The 16,599-nt window shown below is 35.6% G+C and overlaps 2 protein-coding genes and 1 pseudogene across 2 annotated transcripts; 1 reads left to right on the top strand and 2 right to left on the bottom strand.

Annotated features, from left to right (window-relative positions):
* Positions 1 to 33: 33 nt before the first annotated feature.
* LOC110699797 lies at positions 34 to 4,473 on the bottom strand (annotated as a pseudogene).
* A 1,315-nt stretch (positions 4,474 to 5,788) lies between these two features.
* Positions 5,789 to 8,820, bottom strand: LOC110699633 (plastidial lipoyltransferase 2-like). The gene is made up of 5 exons (XM_021877143.1): positions 8,481 to 8,820; positions 7,798 to 7,891; positions 7,416 to 7,699; positions 6,859 to 7,009; positions 5,789 to 6,413 (listed from the first exon to the last, which is right to left on the bottom strand). The coding sequence occupies exons 1-5, from the start codon at positions 8,610 to 8,612 to the stop codon at positions 6,100 to 6,102; spliced, it is 975 nt and encodes a 324-aa protein (XP_021732835.1). The 5' UTR covers positions 8,613 to 8,820; the 3' UTR covers positions 5,789 to 6,099.
* A 3,856-nt stretch (positions 8,821 to 12,676) lies between these two features.
* On the top strand, positions 12,677 to 13,597 carry LOC110699796 (protein MAIN-LIKE 1-like). The gene has a single exon (XM_021877311.1). The coding sequence runs from the start codon at positions 12,677 to 12,679 to the stop codon at positions 13,595 to 13,597; it is 921 nt and encodes a 306-aa protein (XP_021733003.1).
* The last annotated feature ends 3,002 nt before the right edge of the window (positions 13,598 to 16,599 follow it).

Raw genomic sequence — 16,599 nt, 5'->3', positions numbered from 1 at the left:
TTGCACGGTGTTTTAGGAGAGGAGAGATAGAAAGAGGGGAAAAAAAGGTGAATCATAGGAGAGAGAAAAGTATTGTTGATTGTCCAAATAAAGTAATGTTGTAATTAATTTACAACTTGTCTGAAAGAAATATGAAAGAAATATGTTGCGATTAAAAAAGAACGGATGAAGTATATGTTTAAAATTATACAGTAATATTTTGTCCAATTCATGGGTATGGATTCAACGCTAGCAGATTTATAAGAAAAAACAACGCTTACTTGACGACATGGAAATAGAGATACAATTACGAACATTAGACGCTAACTTCTTTCTTAGGTTGCTTGGGGGATTGGTTATGGGGGGATTAACATATTTCTTCTTCTTGCTAATTTGGGACTTGCAATCAAAAGACACTGTAAACCACGACAATAAATGGGATGCTAGTAGCATCATATCATTACTGAAGATTGTGTTCTTATCTTTTAATTGTCGAGATGAACCCCTTCTATTTGAGCATCGACTCTTCCTCGTATTGCGCTTGGACGTGAAATTGAATTGGATATTGTTGGAGATCGCACCAGTGAGATTAGATGAGGCTGATGAGCCATTTTCCTCCATATAAGATTGAGCCTCTTCCTCGCGCCCAATACTAACATTACTTGAAGATACGGCTGAGTTTGTTGCAAAACTTACTTCCTTCGTTAAACCCTCGGTCCCTTTGTCAGAGTCGGATTGGATTATTGGGATTTTTAGTCCGATTATCGGAGTAGCTAGATGTCGAAGTCAGAGGCAAATCAGAAATCTGAGAGCTTGTAGGATTGGAATTGGATGGTGCATAATCCGATTCAAAGCCAACCCATTGTCATCGGACCCTAACAATACGTAAAAATACAACTACAAAGTATACATGAGTAGTAACTGAGACGCACTAACGGAAGAAATAAGCTTGATAAGAGATGTCTCGAACAATTTGCTTGAATAACTCCTTTGCCATGACTCTATAGGCATGTTGAGTCATATGAACTCCATCCCAACTTATTCGCTTATACGGATCACGACAGACTGGAACTCCGTCGTTTCCACACATTCGAGTTATGTTAAAATTGTAGTCATTGTTACCAATTCCACAACATGACTTTTGTACTTCATCCCTTTCAAACCCTACACGTCAATAATTATTTATATTAGTCCTATAATTATTGGTTTCAAGATCAAACATGAAAAAGTGGCAAAAATCTAACCATTTGATGCAGCATTTTGAAGGAGTCCCTTCAATGCATTGAAATAATCGGCATAGACAATTGCAACATTCGGATACTGTGTTTGAAGCTCCTTAATAGCTACTTGTAATCGATCGTTTTGAAATGTTGCAAATCCATTTAGACCCTTTATACATTGGAGCTCGTCGTACATATTCGAGTCACTCGTCTTGAAAGTGCTAAGATAAATAGGCATGCAACCAATTGCAAAGTTTCCAGGAACTACAACTTTAGAGGCACCAAAACTAATTAATTCCTGCATATTATATGTATCCATTGTACTTAATTAGTAATTAACATATTTGTTATATTATGAACAATTAAGTACAATAAGTAATACAGTAGAAAAATATTGACCTTCACGGCAGTAGTAATGGCTTGAATTACTTCATCCACCATTTGTTGAACTTCTTCAATTTGTTTTTCTACCCAACAATGCGTTGTTAAAGTCGTTGCCTCCGGTTTCAATGATAAACAGTGCATTTGCGAGTGTGGCCTTACAATCTGCATATATATATATGAATAGAAAGAACAAATAACAAATTATCTTGATTCTTGAAGATTAATATCTTTAACTATTTATTACTAAAATTGATTTAAAAATTAGGCTAAAACAAATCCAATACAAGTAATATTATATTCTACATAATATTATTATTTTTAGTACAAGTAGTATGATCAAATTGAGGTCTAAATGATATACTTTTTAATTACCTTTTGAATTAGGGCAGTGTGAAAGTAGGTGAGACCTAAACCAAAGCATTTGAACAGATAATGAACTATTAGTGAAGGGTGATCTAATTTTTTTAGCAGCTAAGGTTGAAGTGTCAAGAGCCGTCGATCCCGCAACAGCAAAGTTCACACCATGAGAGAAGTTACCAGCTTCATTAAGATACGCATCAAGAAAGGGCAACTTGAAGTATTTAGCTGCAATATATACAACAGAAAAATATACAAGTCATACGTACTGAAGTACTGTATATCAATAAACTATTTTATGAAAGGTAGAACTATCGAGTGCAATTATTAAATATGCAAGGCCTAATTATTAATGTGTTACAGAACGTAGTAGCTGTTTAAATGTGTTCAGTTGTTTAAAAAAAAAAAAAGAACTAGACTATTTAATATTTGGTTCGGCTGAAAAGGGTCTTAAGTGTTATTCTTGTGAAAAAATGATTGATCAAAAATCAAATGCTGACCGAAATCATGAGTTTGAAAGTATATGATATGAAATTAAAAGGAGTCTCTGATATTAGAAAAAAATCTTATTAGTGCTTTTTTATTAGTGCAGCAAGTATAAAATGGTTTATTTAAGCTTAATCTTATGCAAAGTTCTGTGAATAATATCTCTATCAATTCTACTTCATCAATTTGTTGAATGTGTGATACTTGACATGCTGGTAGACTTGGACATGTAAATTTAACTTCTATTAAAAGAATGATGGTGCTTGATCTTATTCCTAATTCCTCTGTTAATATGAAGCAAATAAAAATGGTGGAACTCGCCCGATCAATTGATTATGAGTTATAAATAATAATATTTATTTCGCTGTATCACCGCCCGACCGGGCCACCACGGTTCGACCGGGCCCGCATGATGAACTGGGAATGGAAGCCTCGTCGTTCGATCGGGCCCGAGTGCTTGCGTTTTCTGAAGAATATACTCGCCCGATCGGGCCCGACCACTTTCTGGGTTGAGGTTGCATTGTTTTTGACGGTTAAGTTGATGGTTTTTGCTTTTAATTATATTTTATATATATATGATGAAGTTAGAGAATAAAATAGAGGACAGTAACTTTCATTTTTATTCTCTTGTTTGTAAAGTTCTTCAATTATCATCATCACAAATCACAAACGCTTATTTACATTGTTTTGTAATCATCCTATTCGTGATTGCAATTGACCTTCGTTGTATCTTTTGAGTAAATTTCCATGATACCCAGTTGTAGCATAGGGTCGGAATTATACTTTTGGGAAAGTGATCCCGTTCATGCCTCGAAAAATTCTCATTTAATTTCGTTTGCTTTTCTTTGTGACTCTTGTTACCACTAAATTCCCCAACATAATTGTCTATATTCTTACTACGTAGAATTTTATTGATGATAAGCACGTATACTTCATTTGTTTCTATATAGCTATAAGGCCTATAACCATTATAGTTTCACACGGGTTCACACAAGTAATTCAACAACATTTGTTTATATATCTTCTACTCCCTTCGTTCCATAATATAGTTCCTATTTGTATTTTTTCACGATATTTAAGAAATAGGAGGAGAAATTGGATGAAATACATCAATAAAAGTGAAAAGTACAATTTTAGACAAAAGTTAAAGAGGGAAAGAAAAAAAAATACAAGGCATGTGCAAAATTCAAGGGTAATATAGGAAGTATAATGAATAAAGTTAAAAAAATAAGGGTATAATAGTCTTTACATACTATCCAAAAATAGAAATAGGAATAATATTTCGACTCTCTGAAATAGGAAATTTGGAACTAATATTATGAGACGGAGAGAGTATAAAATGTGAGGTCAATGCTTGATACAGTACACAAATAATTGCGATCATTTTGAAAACAATGGAGAAACCATAAGATAAACATGTTAAAGATTATAAATACACGTAAAAGGTGCGTGATTAGTAGATCTATCAACAAAGTTACATACCAAAATAGTCAATCATGAGAAGACCATTGGAGCAACGACCAGTTGGCTTATGGAAGAAAGTTTGTCCATAAGGAAGTCTTGCAAAGGTTGTATGCTCTCCAACGGGGGATTCGCGTATCAAGTTACCGATGTCGGATATTGAATCACCAAACTGATAAATCGCCTCTACTTTCGGTATTTTTCGAGAGATCGAGAGCGCATGGAGACGGAGAGGAAAGGAAGAACAACGAGCAAGAACAAAAAAGAATACTAGTTTCATGCTAGCCATGATAACCAAAGTCTTTAGTTATTACGTACCTTTTGTTTCCGATTTTGTTTTGAATGAAATAGTGATTTTAGGGATGGGAAGGGTGTGGGTATGTATAGATTATTATAAGGATAGAAAATTAATGTTGTAGTTGGTTAAGGGTTTAAGGCTAAGCTTCTTTCTTTAGCAGTTTAGCCTTAATACTAACTTACATCATAAGAGAAGTTATTGCTATTGTATTTAGGTTTAATGTTTCCTAAATTACTGTTTTGTACTAAAATCATAGATTAAACTACTTATTTTTATATTAAATTTTTTTTTGAAGTTTGGCCCATAAATTTTATGTATAAATTTCTAGATATGTGTTGTTACTATAGTTATTTTTAAAGTGGTTAGATGATACTTAGTATAGATGCGAATAAGCATAAATTTAATATCGATTACAAAGCACACTTATTGGTACCATCTTAAGTTCGTTGTTTGTATTCAAAATGGACCCAAGTCACCCAATCACCAAAGCCAATTTTCGGGTTTTAAGTGCGTGTATGAGACAAAAGAGCTCCGTCAAATGTGGAGTACTTGAATTATTTTTCATTTAACGTCAAATTTGTGTTATTAGTTTCTGTAAGGATTTTAAAATTATTTTCTAATGATGGTTTTGTTATAATTTTATCAATTGATATATTATGATCATTTTCTAGCTGGAAGATTCTAAATTTTTGGTAGAAATTTAGAAACTTAGCTGGAAGTTTATTTCTTTTTGTGAACCTAGCTGGAAGTTTTAGCTTCTTTCTCTTGCAGGAATAATTTAGACAACCTTAGCCAAGTGATAGATGAGTAACAACTAACACTTTCCATCCTAAATGCATGTGTGCTTTAGATTTCAGTAGAATAACCATGTACGATAATCCAAAATATATGAATATTATTAATGTTAATCCGAATAAATTTAGGAGAAGACAACATACTCTAAATTTTATAGAGTATGTTAAGTGCTCTTTTTGTTCTTTTTACGTGACTCAATTTGAGTAGTACAAATGGCAGAAATTTAACCAATGATACGTATCTTTTTTTATAAATAAAAAATGACATGTATAAATTATACTGTACAAGTATTTAAAAATTACGGTGACTCTAACAAGTACTCACATGAGTACTATGTTTAATCTTATAGCACAAACATTGATCAAAGGAATGTATGTGAACAATGTAAAAGTCAAATTGGGGCACATAAAATAAAGAGACTTGAATCTCTTGTATGGGTGGTCATTGAGGAACTTACCAATTCGACTTTGGTGCCAGAGATTGAATCCTCTGTAGAAGTAGCTTATTTTGCTAGTTTGAGATGAAAAAACATAGGCCAGAGTTTGGGTGGTACTCCCTCTTCCCAGGCATTTTGATTAAAATGCACGAATTGTTCTATGATGGAGGTCAAGTTCCTATAATCGTATCATTTCCTGCAAGGAGTGTGTTCAAATGATATTATTATCTTAAAATTCAATTCAAATCCCTGAAGCCCCTCCCGGTTGCCCAACGATCATTTCTTGGAATTGCTTACTTTTAAACTTGGCAGGGATCAGTCAAGTACTCAACTAACTCGAGTATAAAGCATGGAGGAATATAACAGTACATCTAGTTTAGTGAAATCTCTCTTTACAGTAATGTCTGATGTAAATTGTTCAAGTGATGTTACAACCCCCTACCCAGAAATAAATAAATATATAAATAAATAAATAAAGAGTGAGAAAACTTGCTAGTATCCTACAAAACCGTATCCCTGTAACAAGTTTTTGCTTTGCTAATGCTGAATGCCAATATCAAATTACTACATAAATAGGAGCGCTGGTACTGAATTTGTGACTTTTGAGGACACAACGGAAAAATCCTTCTGATCGACCAATTTGTACTGCACACTCACACATAACTCAAAGGATTTTACTTTCTCTAAAGATATGATGCTGGCCAGGATACTTGCTCAAGTTTAAGTTGAAAAACCTCAGAAAATTCCTGAACCAGTGATTTCTGGGCCATGTCAATTAGTACAGAATCATCAGTACCGAGTTGATCTACGTTTGATTCATGATGGGATGCTTGGACTTCTCCAAGTAGTTGCTTGATGCTTCCAACTTCACGGTCTCGTATTCCACAAGGTACAATCTGTTGGAAGGGTGTCAGGTCTACAGAAACATTCAGTGCTAGTCCATGGTATGCTATCCATTGAGATACCCGTATCCCAATCGCTGACAGCTTCTGGTTTCCTGCATTTGATGTGAAACTGCAGATTAAAGAGGATTTCTATAGGTAACATGGAGACTGAAGACCATCTGACAAAAATGATATTGCTCCCTCTGTTTACAAATGTACGGAAAGGAGTTTTTCAGTGACAAGAACATATAGTTAGGGGACAACTAGACAATGGTATCTATATTTTAAGTAACTATACAAAAATTCCAGAAAAATCGACTTGTAAATATGAAGCTATGCTCATAGTAGATGATTGCAAGGTCTTTAAATAGACTAGACTAAAATGATGAACTATTATGCATTGTAAAAGCCAAATGTCCATTTCATTTATCTTATCAAGATCCAAACTTTGACTACAACATTATTAACCGCCATTATCAAGCACAGCCACACAGATGCACCCTATTGATGAATGACCTGGACAATAAGGTGAATCAGTTTAGAGGATACGATTCATACCAACCCAAACACCAGTAAAGCCCTTAAGTCGAGAAGCCTCAATTGAAAAAGTTGAGAAAAGAGCACGAATCACCACCTCCTCAAGAGCCCTAAGGTACCAATGTAGATCCTTGTTGTGATTTCGAAGATTGATAATAGGGTACATAACCAACTACATTAAAGATGAAAGAGTTAGAATAGCGACAGGGATGATTTGAATTCAGATAGTAATTACAAAAGAAATAAGTACTAGATACATCTATTGTGCCGAACTTCAAATAAAAATTTATTTAAATATTGCAACCATACATGCAGAAATCTGCACATTCTTAAGTCTGATTTCAAGTACTTTTCGGACTTTCATGTGATCTCTTAACAGAGATATTAACATTATTTTTAGCCCAAGGAAGGAATCTTGGTAATGTAATTCAAACAAGCAGAAAATAGATGCATAATCATTTTCAGAAATGAATTAAATTCAAAACATAGCACAAGATAAATTTCAGCAATAAAAGAAATGATACAAGAAAAGGTAAAAGAAAAGAGACATATTCAGTATATTAAAGAAGAAAATGTACCTGTCCAGGTCCGTGATAGGTAACTTCACCACCGCGTTCAGTTCTAATAACATCATGAAGGGAATCTTTCCAATTAAATTTCAAGAACTCCTCAGAGCTACCAGTGCCCAGAGTATACACAGGAGGATGTTGCAGCATAATTAGAGTATCCGGGCACTCTTCGTTCCTCTCAATCAAATATTTTTTTTCTTTAACAATGGCCTTCTGCAACGCCCACGCCTCACCATAAGGCACAAGCACATTGTGGAGGTCGATATATTCACATCTGTTGGACAATGGTAACGCTACCAATTAAGAAACAATGTTAACTCCAACAAAGTTTATCAAATCAGTATATAAAGCTTGTCAAAATGAGTCTTGAAGGTGTTTAACATAATCTCACCATTTCCCAGTGGAGCATTTTGATTGAAAGTTTTTACTAATGGAAACCTGGCTTGGCAGCGTGTGCTCAAAAAAGCATAAGAATCCCGGTTACACTGTCATTGATTGTGAATTGGGTACATTATTACCTAGTCAAATGTATGTTACAGACGCCATAGCAAAACCCTGTTCCGGCCCGAAACCCCATTAATTGATCACCATCATAAACAGATTGGAACCACACAAAATCAAGTTTGCCAACAATATTCAAAATATGATGGAATTGTACAAAAAAATTAAGCTCAAATTCAATTGGAAATACAACCATTATACAAAACCTATACAATTTGATTTCCAATTTCATAATAAGTTTGCATTTGCAATGAAAAATTCACAACTTCCCCTATAATAATCAATCCACGGCCCAACTTAAAACATTCTAGTTTCCCCAAACATTTCCATTGTTCAGACATCACCAAGAATAAACGAAAGATGAACAACCAAGATCAAGAATCAATGCCTTAACAAAATTGACAACTCACTGTTGTACAAATAAGAATTGCAACAAGAATCCCCAAATTGAGCTCAAATTTTGAAATTTACACACCAAATTGAACAGCATTACACATCAAAATCATTAAATAACTGCCTATAATCTGATAGAAAAATCGAAAACGATAAGAAATTAAAAATGAAAACCCTAACCATATCAATTTTGAATTTGGTACGAATATTGCCAAGCTTCTTATCGATCCTAAGACTTTCTTGCTCTGTATTCTGGCAATTACGAACGTCGCTAATGAAGACGGAGTGACCTCTCATGGAAAGCGCCATCATTGATCAATGCATAGGAGGGAAGAGAATGATGGAAACCTAATCTGCGAATTATTGTCAGGTTTTTTTTTGCCTCCTATAGGAGAGGAGATCGGAATGGAGTGTGATGGAGGAGCGAAAATGGAGGATCGTTGGAGAGAAAATTCCAAGTCTCTCAAACATTTTTCAAATGGCAATTGAAGGCATTTTTTGTAACCCTAAAATGGATATTTGAAATAGGAGTTTTATCTATATTTTACAAATTTGACTTCTTGAGAAACAAATTTCGGTTTTCATTTTGAGAAACTTAGGTGGCATCCGTTGCAAATGAGAAAATACTAATTAATCACTAGGATAAATTTGTACTTTCGTATTATTTATCTCGGGGTTTTTCAGTAGTTTACCCGTATTATATGAGGGCATATTATTTGGAATTCGAAATATTTGAAATACGGTAGAAGTCGACGATTTTTAAATACAGTCGGTTGAAATCGAAACAGCTTCAATGGAGAAATTGAAGTTCACGAACTGCTTCAATGGAAAAGGACGACACCCCTATCCTTTGATATTAACCATGCCCTTAATTTATCCATTTGTTCTTAAGATTTTCATTTCATTATGGTTGTTAAGGTTGTCTCCACTAAAGCGGCTTGAAATAATGAGCTTTCACACTCCATTAAAGTTGGATATGAGTTGTGGCTTGAATGGAGGCCATGGAAGGGGATGAGTGCAGGGGCGAACCTATTAAGCCCATGTGATGAGCACCTGCATCCCCATTTTGTAAAAAAAAAAAAAAAAAGGTCCATAAGCCCAAGTTAGGTTTTTTTTTTTTTTTTAAAAAACCCAAAAATTTGGACCCCCATTCCAAATATATCTGTTACATTACTACATTAGCGACAAGTATGACTTTTTATTTCTCCTAAACTTTTCACGTGAATCAATAACAACATAATATTAAAACAGACACAAAAAATGACACATGTTACTTCCTGGTGCTGTTTTTTCCCTCCAAAACTCCCCCTCCCCTTTTGGCAAAGAATCTTTTATTTTTATAATATTTGTATAGTACAACTATAATAATATTATTCCAAATCTTATGTATTATCTTTACATAAAATGTATTTCTTTTTATTTCGTGTTCATAATTCTTCCATACACATTTACCTAAAATATTATTCCAACTCTTTTTAAATTATAGAAAAGTGAGCCACTAGTTCAGATACAAGATACAATCATTACCGTTTGGACATCTTTTAGACGGAGTATTATTGAATTTTGCCCAAAAAGTAATAATAAAATTGATTCATATAATTGATATTATAGAAATTACTTTAAAACATCACTTTAATTTTTAAAAATATTTCTAATATTTTGTTTCTTAGACTAATGGTGTGGTGGTTATGATTATGAAATAAATGTTGTGTTCGACAGCTATTATCAATCAATTTTTTGTAATAACATAATTAAATAAATTAATATCTTAGTAAATACAAAAAAAATTATTCTCTTTTGCTGAAATATTTAATTGATATAATAAATTTATTACATTCGACATTATAAATAAGTTGCATATTAAAAGATATGTCAGACGTAATGAAAAGTGACATCTTCTTGTGTATCCTTTTTTTTCGATAAATAGCTATCATTTACTAATAAACTTTTAAGGCAATAAACAAACAATAATTATAGGATAGCTTCAAACATAATTTTATATAATAACAAAGAGCGACGATATCATGTAGAGCATCAATTCATAAACATAAAATGTACTATTAATAATATAGGTTAGTGTTGCCTAATTGTGGATTATTATAGTCTTTAATGTCCGAGTAGTATTTATTTCTATTGAAATTATTATATTGGATATAAAGGTGATATATTATTTGTAATTTATATATTTACATGTATGTTGTGCTAATAGTTTTACTGTAGATTTTATTCTGTTGTTTGATTAATATTTTCATGTTTATTAAAGAGCATTTATAAAATAAGTCTTTAGTCATATAGTCACTAGATTGTATAGTTTTATTGGGAATAATATGCATATCATTAACGTAATATAATTGTATACTGCTTTTAAATATTTACAACACAACTAATCAACAATAATTTTTTTTTCTCAATTGTAACTTTAATAATTTTTTTCTTATTATTATTTTTCTATATGCATTGCATTTGTTTATTCCATAGAGTTGTCTTATTTTTATATTATATCAAAATTAATTATGGGAAAAAGATTATTACTTGTGTAAGAAAAAAAAAATTATTACTATCGTGCATCGCACGGGCACTAATCTAGTTGGGGATAGGGCTGCTTATGAGACGAGACAACTCATGAGCTACTCGCGAGCTACTCGGTCAACACTCGACTCGAATAAGCTCGACTCGAGACTCTAACGAGTCGAGTCGAGCAAGCCACTACTCGACTCGAAAAGCTCGTGAGAAGCTCGATATAATTTGCATTTATTTCTGAAAAATATTTATATACTTTAAAAAAATTTAAAAATTATTCTCTTAATTTATTAAGTCTTAGCTTTAATTTAAAGAATATTAACCGTTGATAATTTTTTCATCCCAACACTTCAACGGTCAACATTTAAAGTAGTAAAAACTAAATAATAAAAAATTAACCCTAAAGTTGTTAAACGTTGCTCCCAAATTACATCCCGTCGCTCACATTTTTTCATGAAATTTCGTTTTTGCCCCCCATATATAAATACTCACGACACTCACTCACGACACTTACAACACATTTCACGCTCGTACTTCTCTCTCTAAAATTTTCTCTCTCTAAAAGTTGAAATTCTCTTCAAAAATTTTAAAAACAGAAAATTTGGGAAAAAAAATCTCAAAATTCAAAAAAAAAAAAAACAGAAAATAAAAAAGAAAAAGAACAACAACCACCACCAATCCAAGGAGGGTAATCCAATGGCGGATCGAAGGCGAATAAGGCTCACTTTCAGCGGTCGTGGCAGTGGCGGGGGAGGCGGCGAGCAGGTATGGCTGAGAATTGAAGCGCTTTTGTTAATTCGTTAAAAAAAAATCCAAAAAATTTGGGACATCCGCCTGAAATTTCCGGATGTCCCAAGGAACATCCGAAAATTTCAGGCGGATATCCCTGAATTCCGATTTGTATTTTTTTTTTTTTGGGTTTTTGATTTTCGTGCTTATTTTATTTTCTCATGATTAATGTTATGTTTTTTTTATTTGTTGTGATAAATATTTTTTAAATAAGCGATTAAAAATATTCCGAATTTTTTGTTTTTTTTTTCTCATGATTAATGTTATGTTTTTTTTTTTTGTGGTTAACAATTTTTTTTTCGTGATTATTCCGAATTTTTTTTTCTCATGATAAATGTGTTTTTTTTCGTGCTTAACAATTTTTTTTCGTGATTAATATTCTTTAAATAATCGATTAAAATTATTCCGAATTTTTTTTCTCATGATTAATGTTATGTTTTTTTTCGTGATTAATATTGTTTAAATAACCCATTAAAATTATTCCGAATGTTGTTTTTTTTTCTCATGATGAATGTTATGTTTTATTTTTTCGTGCTGAACATATTTTTTTATTCATGATTAATATTCTTTAAATAACCGATTAAAATTATTATTATTAGTAATGTTATTAGTGTTAGGATTGTTATTATTAGTAGCAATATTACTATTATTATATTATTGTTGTTATTATTATTATCGTTGTTGGGAATATTCTTATTATTGTTGTTGTTATTAGTATTATTACCATTATTATTGTTATTGTTATTAATACTGTTATTATTGTAATATTGTTTATTTTTTTGAATTTGAATATTAGTTGTTCAACTTTAATATCATAGTTATATTTGTAATTATTACTGATATTTGATTTTGTACTTATTATATGTAGATTGATGGTTCGGGTGCTCGTCATGCAATATCAAGACGTTTGAATGCGTCTATTAGGAGGGAGTTGGGTCGTTCGGTAAATACGGGGGCACCATATCATCATGAGCAGCAATATGGGTCTCCTGGTACTTGGTCGGGGGAGCATTAGCCGCAAGGGAGCCTCCCCATGTACTCGTCGGGTGGAGTGCCTACATCTGACGATGAGGATGAAGAGCGGGAAAGTCAGGCTGATCGAGATGAAGAGTATGACCCTCAGGATTATCTCACGGTGTATAGGGGTAGGGAGATTTGTTAGTAGCAGTCAAGTGAGTCAGCCTTCCACCAGCTCAGCAGAGACATGGGTAGTGCAGCAGCCGATGCCAGGTGGTCTTGAGGATGGTACTGTTATCCCCAGTTTTGGTGGTCACGTGGCTGCATATATTTGGGGCGGGCAGGAGCGTAATGTTCTGCGCTGTTTGAGCAGGACACAGTTGTGTTCTGCATTGGTTACCTGGCAAGGTCGTCTTGCACAGGAGCACCTGGAGTTGATTGATGGTAGTGGTCTGTCTCACTTACCTGGGATCATGTTTAGGCGTTTTGACTGGCCGTTGATTTCTTCGTTTGTTGAGAGATGGCAGCCAGATACGAACACGTTTCATATGCCATTTGGGGAGATTAAGATCATGCTGCACGATATGTACCATATTCTTGGGCTTCGTGTTGATGGTTCCATGGTTTCCACTTCTCCCAGCACGGACGTCATACGGGACGCATGCCAGATTACCCTGGATATGACTGCGGAAGAGCTGAATGAGAAGTGCGGTACGAAAACCATTTGGCAGGGTAGTGGGGTGCTGACCGAGAGGATTATGAACTCGACCTTGGACGCGCAGAGCCCCTTCAGTGTCCATTACGGTGCGTACATGTGGTTAGTGCTGGGCGGATGTCTGTTTTTAGACAAGAGTGGTAACCGTACTCATCCGTCCTTCCTCAACGAGCTTGTTGTTGATGATCTTTTGATCAATGAGTACTCTTGGGGTTCAACTGCTCTAGCATATCTGTATCGCGAGTTGGGTACGACATCAAGAAAAGATGCCGATTCAATCGCTGGTTGTCTCACGCTTCTGCAGGCGTGGATCTAAGAGTACTTTCCGTGCTTCCGGCCTCAGCAGGGTACCTTGACGAGGGAGCTTAGTATTCCTCATGCGTCTACTTGGGATGTGGGATCGGGATGCCCCAACAAGAGCATGGAGCGGCTCCTCGCTTTTCGTGCTAGATTGGATCAGCTGACTAGCAATGAGGTTGATTGGCTACCATACGGAGTTGATCCTGCACGACGCGTGTCAGCCACTCTATTTATTGGCTGCATCCAGTACCGTAGCATCATTGAGCCATACATGCCTGATCGAGTGGTCCGATAGCTTGGATTCGTGCAAGACATTCCGCGGACCATTATTAGGCCTGAGAAGGCCAAGAGACCGACGAAATTAAAGATGTATCGGGTTGACTTTCCGACCGAGATGACATCTGTGATATGGACTGGGTTTGTCCCTGGCTCGTCTTTCAGTGTTGTTTTAGGTGCCCTCACCAGACTCGGTGGTGGAGCTCCTACGGTCGCTCCTGGTTACATGCAGTGGCTGTACCGATTTTCTCATCCTCGTCTTTCTCCTGGTGGGTCATCAAATGGGAGTACCAGACTACCTAAGAGGACTAACACAGACTATGTAAGTAGTTGTGTTTTATCATACTATAAATACCACTTAAACAAATTGTAATTTCTGTAATTAATATGTTGTTCTGTTATTTGCAGTGGATGGGTCGGTCCTTGGAGATGCACCGAAGATCACAAGATGAGTATCCCAGCATGTCGCGTGAAGCAAGGGCAATGACTGAGCAGCTGATAGCTGACTGGAAGGCGATGATGGGGTTGTGAAGTACTTGTCTTTTAGTTTTATATTAGCTTATAGTGATTGTTTTACTGTACTTTGTATTCGGCATGTAATTTAAGAACTGGAGACTTATTTAATATTTGGTTTTGCTGAAACTTTGTTTAATTGCTTTTATTGATTTATATTACATAGCTACAACTGTTCAACCTAAGTCAAAGTACATAAATGAGTTCACTGCCTAATTAATGCATCCCACATGTTCCTTCTAAATTCATATTATTGATCCCATCCGTCGACACTTGGCTCGTGGTGCTCGATCCACCATCCTGCAATCGAGGGAAGAGGTGAATTTTCTTCAAGATCAATACGGATGAAATGTGACCCCCCAACTGTAGCGATCACAAACTCTCGTGCGGGTGCCCTGACTGTGTTTCATGCCCGCAATGGTAAGATCGTGAGGCATGGGTAGTAGCAGGTTGGTACGGTGCCTACACCAAGAATAATAACTCTTGCGTTGAACCAAGTAGCAATAGGAAATAAATCTTGAATTGCAACCATCCAATGACGTGAATCAACCGCCCCACCGTCCCATCGAATACGCTCCACATTCATCTGAACCCTTCCAATCCCGTAAATCCTTTCGTACAGGAATGGATGAGTGGCGACCTCATTTGCTATTGTTTCCCGAGCGTCAAACCATTGCACTTGATCACCGGAGAAGAAGTCGGCCACACAACGAAATCCACAGTTACCATCGCCAATGACATCCTTCCATGTCGTGATGTAAGGCAACATCGGTCCTGGAAGCAAGTGCCAATACCGGCTTTGGCTGACGTCACATGGATCTTCTGCACAAAATTAATGTTCGGTTATTAGTACGGTAAATGATGAAATTTGTGAAAATCACAATAGCCAATCGTACCTATTAAACAATGCTGGGACACCTTGCCATTGATACGTGACAGTGGCAATTGTCGGTACTTCTCACCAATCTTTGACCTAGACGCCTCCAAACCATTACGAATTGCAATAATATGATTACTAGTATGGCAATGTACTCGGGCCCATACGGTATCCAAAGAACCTGCCGTTCATCAACATTACAAAAAACCCGTTATGATTTATAATTATAATCACTAAAACGAAGTACATACATCAACTACAACATAAAAACAATGAACCTGTCGAAGATTCAAACCATATCTTCATGGCCGAATGTTGGCTCTCAACTCTGCAAGTGCTAGTGTTGCCAAAATGTAGAACTTGGTTTGTCCAAAATGTCACAAACTTGGTTTTATGACAAAGCCATGTTCTCTCAACATAACTAAACACCGCCGGATAAATTGTCCATCGAGCTTTCATTGTATCTACAACAACATTATAATCCTCCTCGGTTGCAGCGTCTATGATACGCTTCCATTTTCCGTTTTTGAAACTCGCACCGGTCCTCTTGTTTTTGAACATATCAGTGACTCGAGCCTCCACATCTTTGTTAATGTGCCATCGACAAAGTAAATGTGGGGTCCCTGCAAACACTTCTCTCAATGCCGCACATAGCCCAAGCTCACGGTTTGTCAAAAATACCGACGGTTCCTTATCATACCTAATCAACTCTCTCAATCTCTGCAAAACTCATCGATAGCTTGTCGTGCACTCGTTGCGCATGAACACATAACCGACAAGGAAATTATGATTTGTCGGTGACACACCAACTATCTCAAAGAACGGCATCCCGTATTGGTTGGTTTTGTAAGTGGAATCCATACCGATCACATGTGGGTACGTCCGTAGTATGTCTACCGTGACTAGGTGCACCATAAAGGCTATGCTGTAGAACGCCGAGATCATCAGACATGACCGAGTAAAGATACTGACTCTGTGTCGCCAAATGAAGAAATTGCTGAACAACTCCTGTCCCATCAGACATTTCTGTTCTCAAGTCATTCCGGCAGTTGTAAATGTGTCTAATGTTTGGATGATCATCAGGAAATTGCTCTGCAATAGTCGCCATGATGTTACGTGGTGCAACCTTGGACTTCGTCATGTCACGCACAACCTTCTTCGCATCCGGGCTCAACCCACTAATTTTACGATGACCCTCCTGATACACAATCATTGGATGGTTATGGGTCCTAGTTGCATCATTTTTTGCCCGGATCTTCCAACTATCGGTGATAAACTCGTAGTATATCTTGATGTAGAAAGGACAACCCATTAGCTTTGGTCTTTGTGTCCTTTCGAATAGCGCCCTCCAA

The sequence above is a fragment of the Chenopodium quinoa genome, unplaced genomic scaffold (genome assembly GCF_001683475.1).
Source record: "Chenopodium quinoa cultivar QQ74 unplaced genomic scaffold, ASM168347v1, whole genome shotgun sequence".
NCBI classification, from domain to species: Eukaryota; Viridiplantae; Streptophyta; class Magnoliopsida; order Caryophyllales; family Amaranthaceae; genus Chenopodium; species Chenopodium quinoa.
This window is presented reverse-complemented; position numbering and strand designations above follow the sequence as displayed.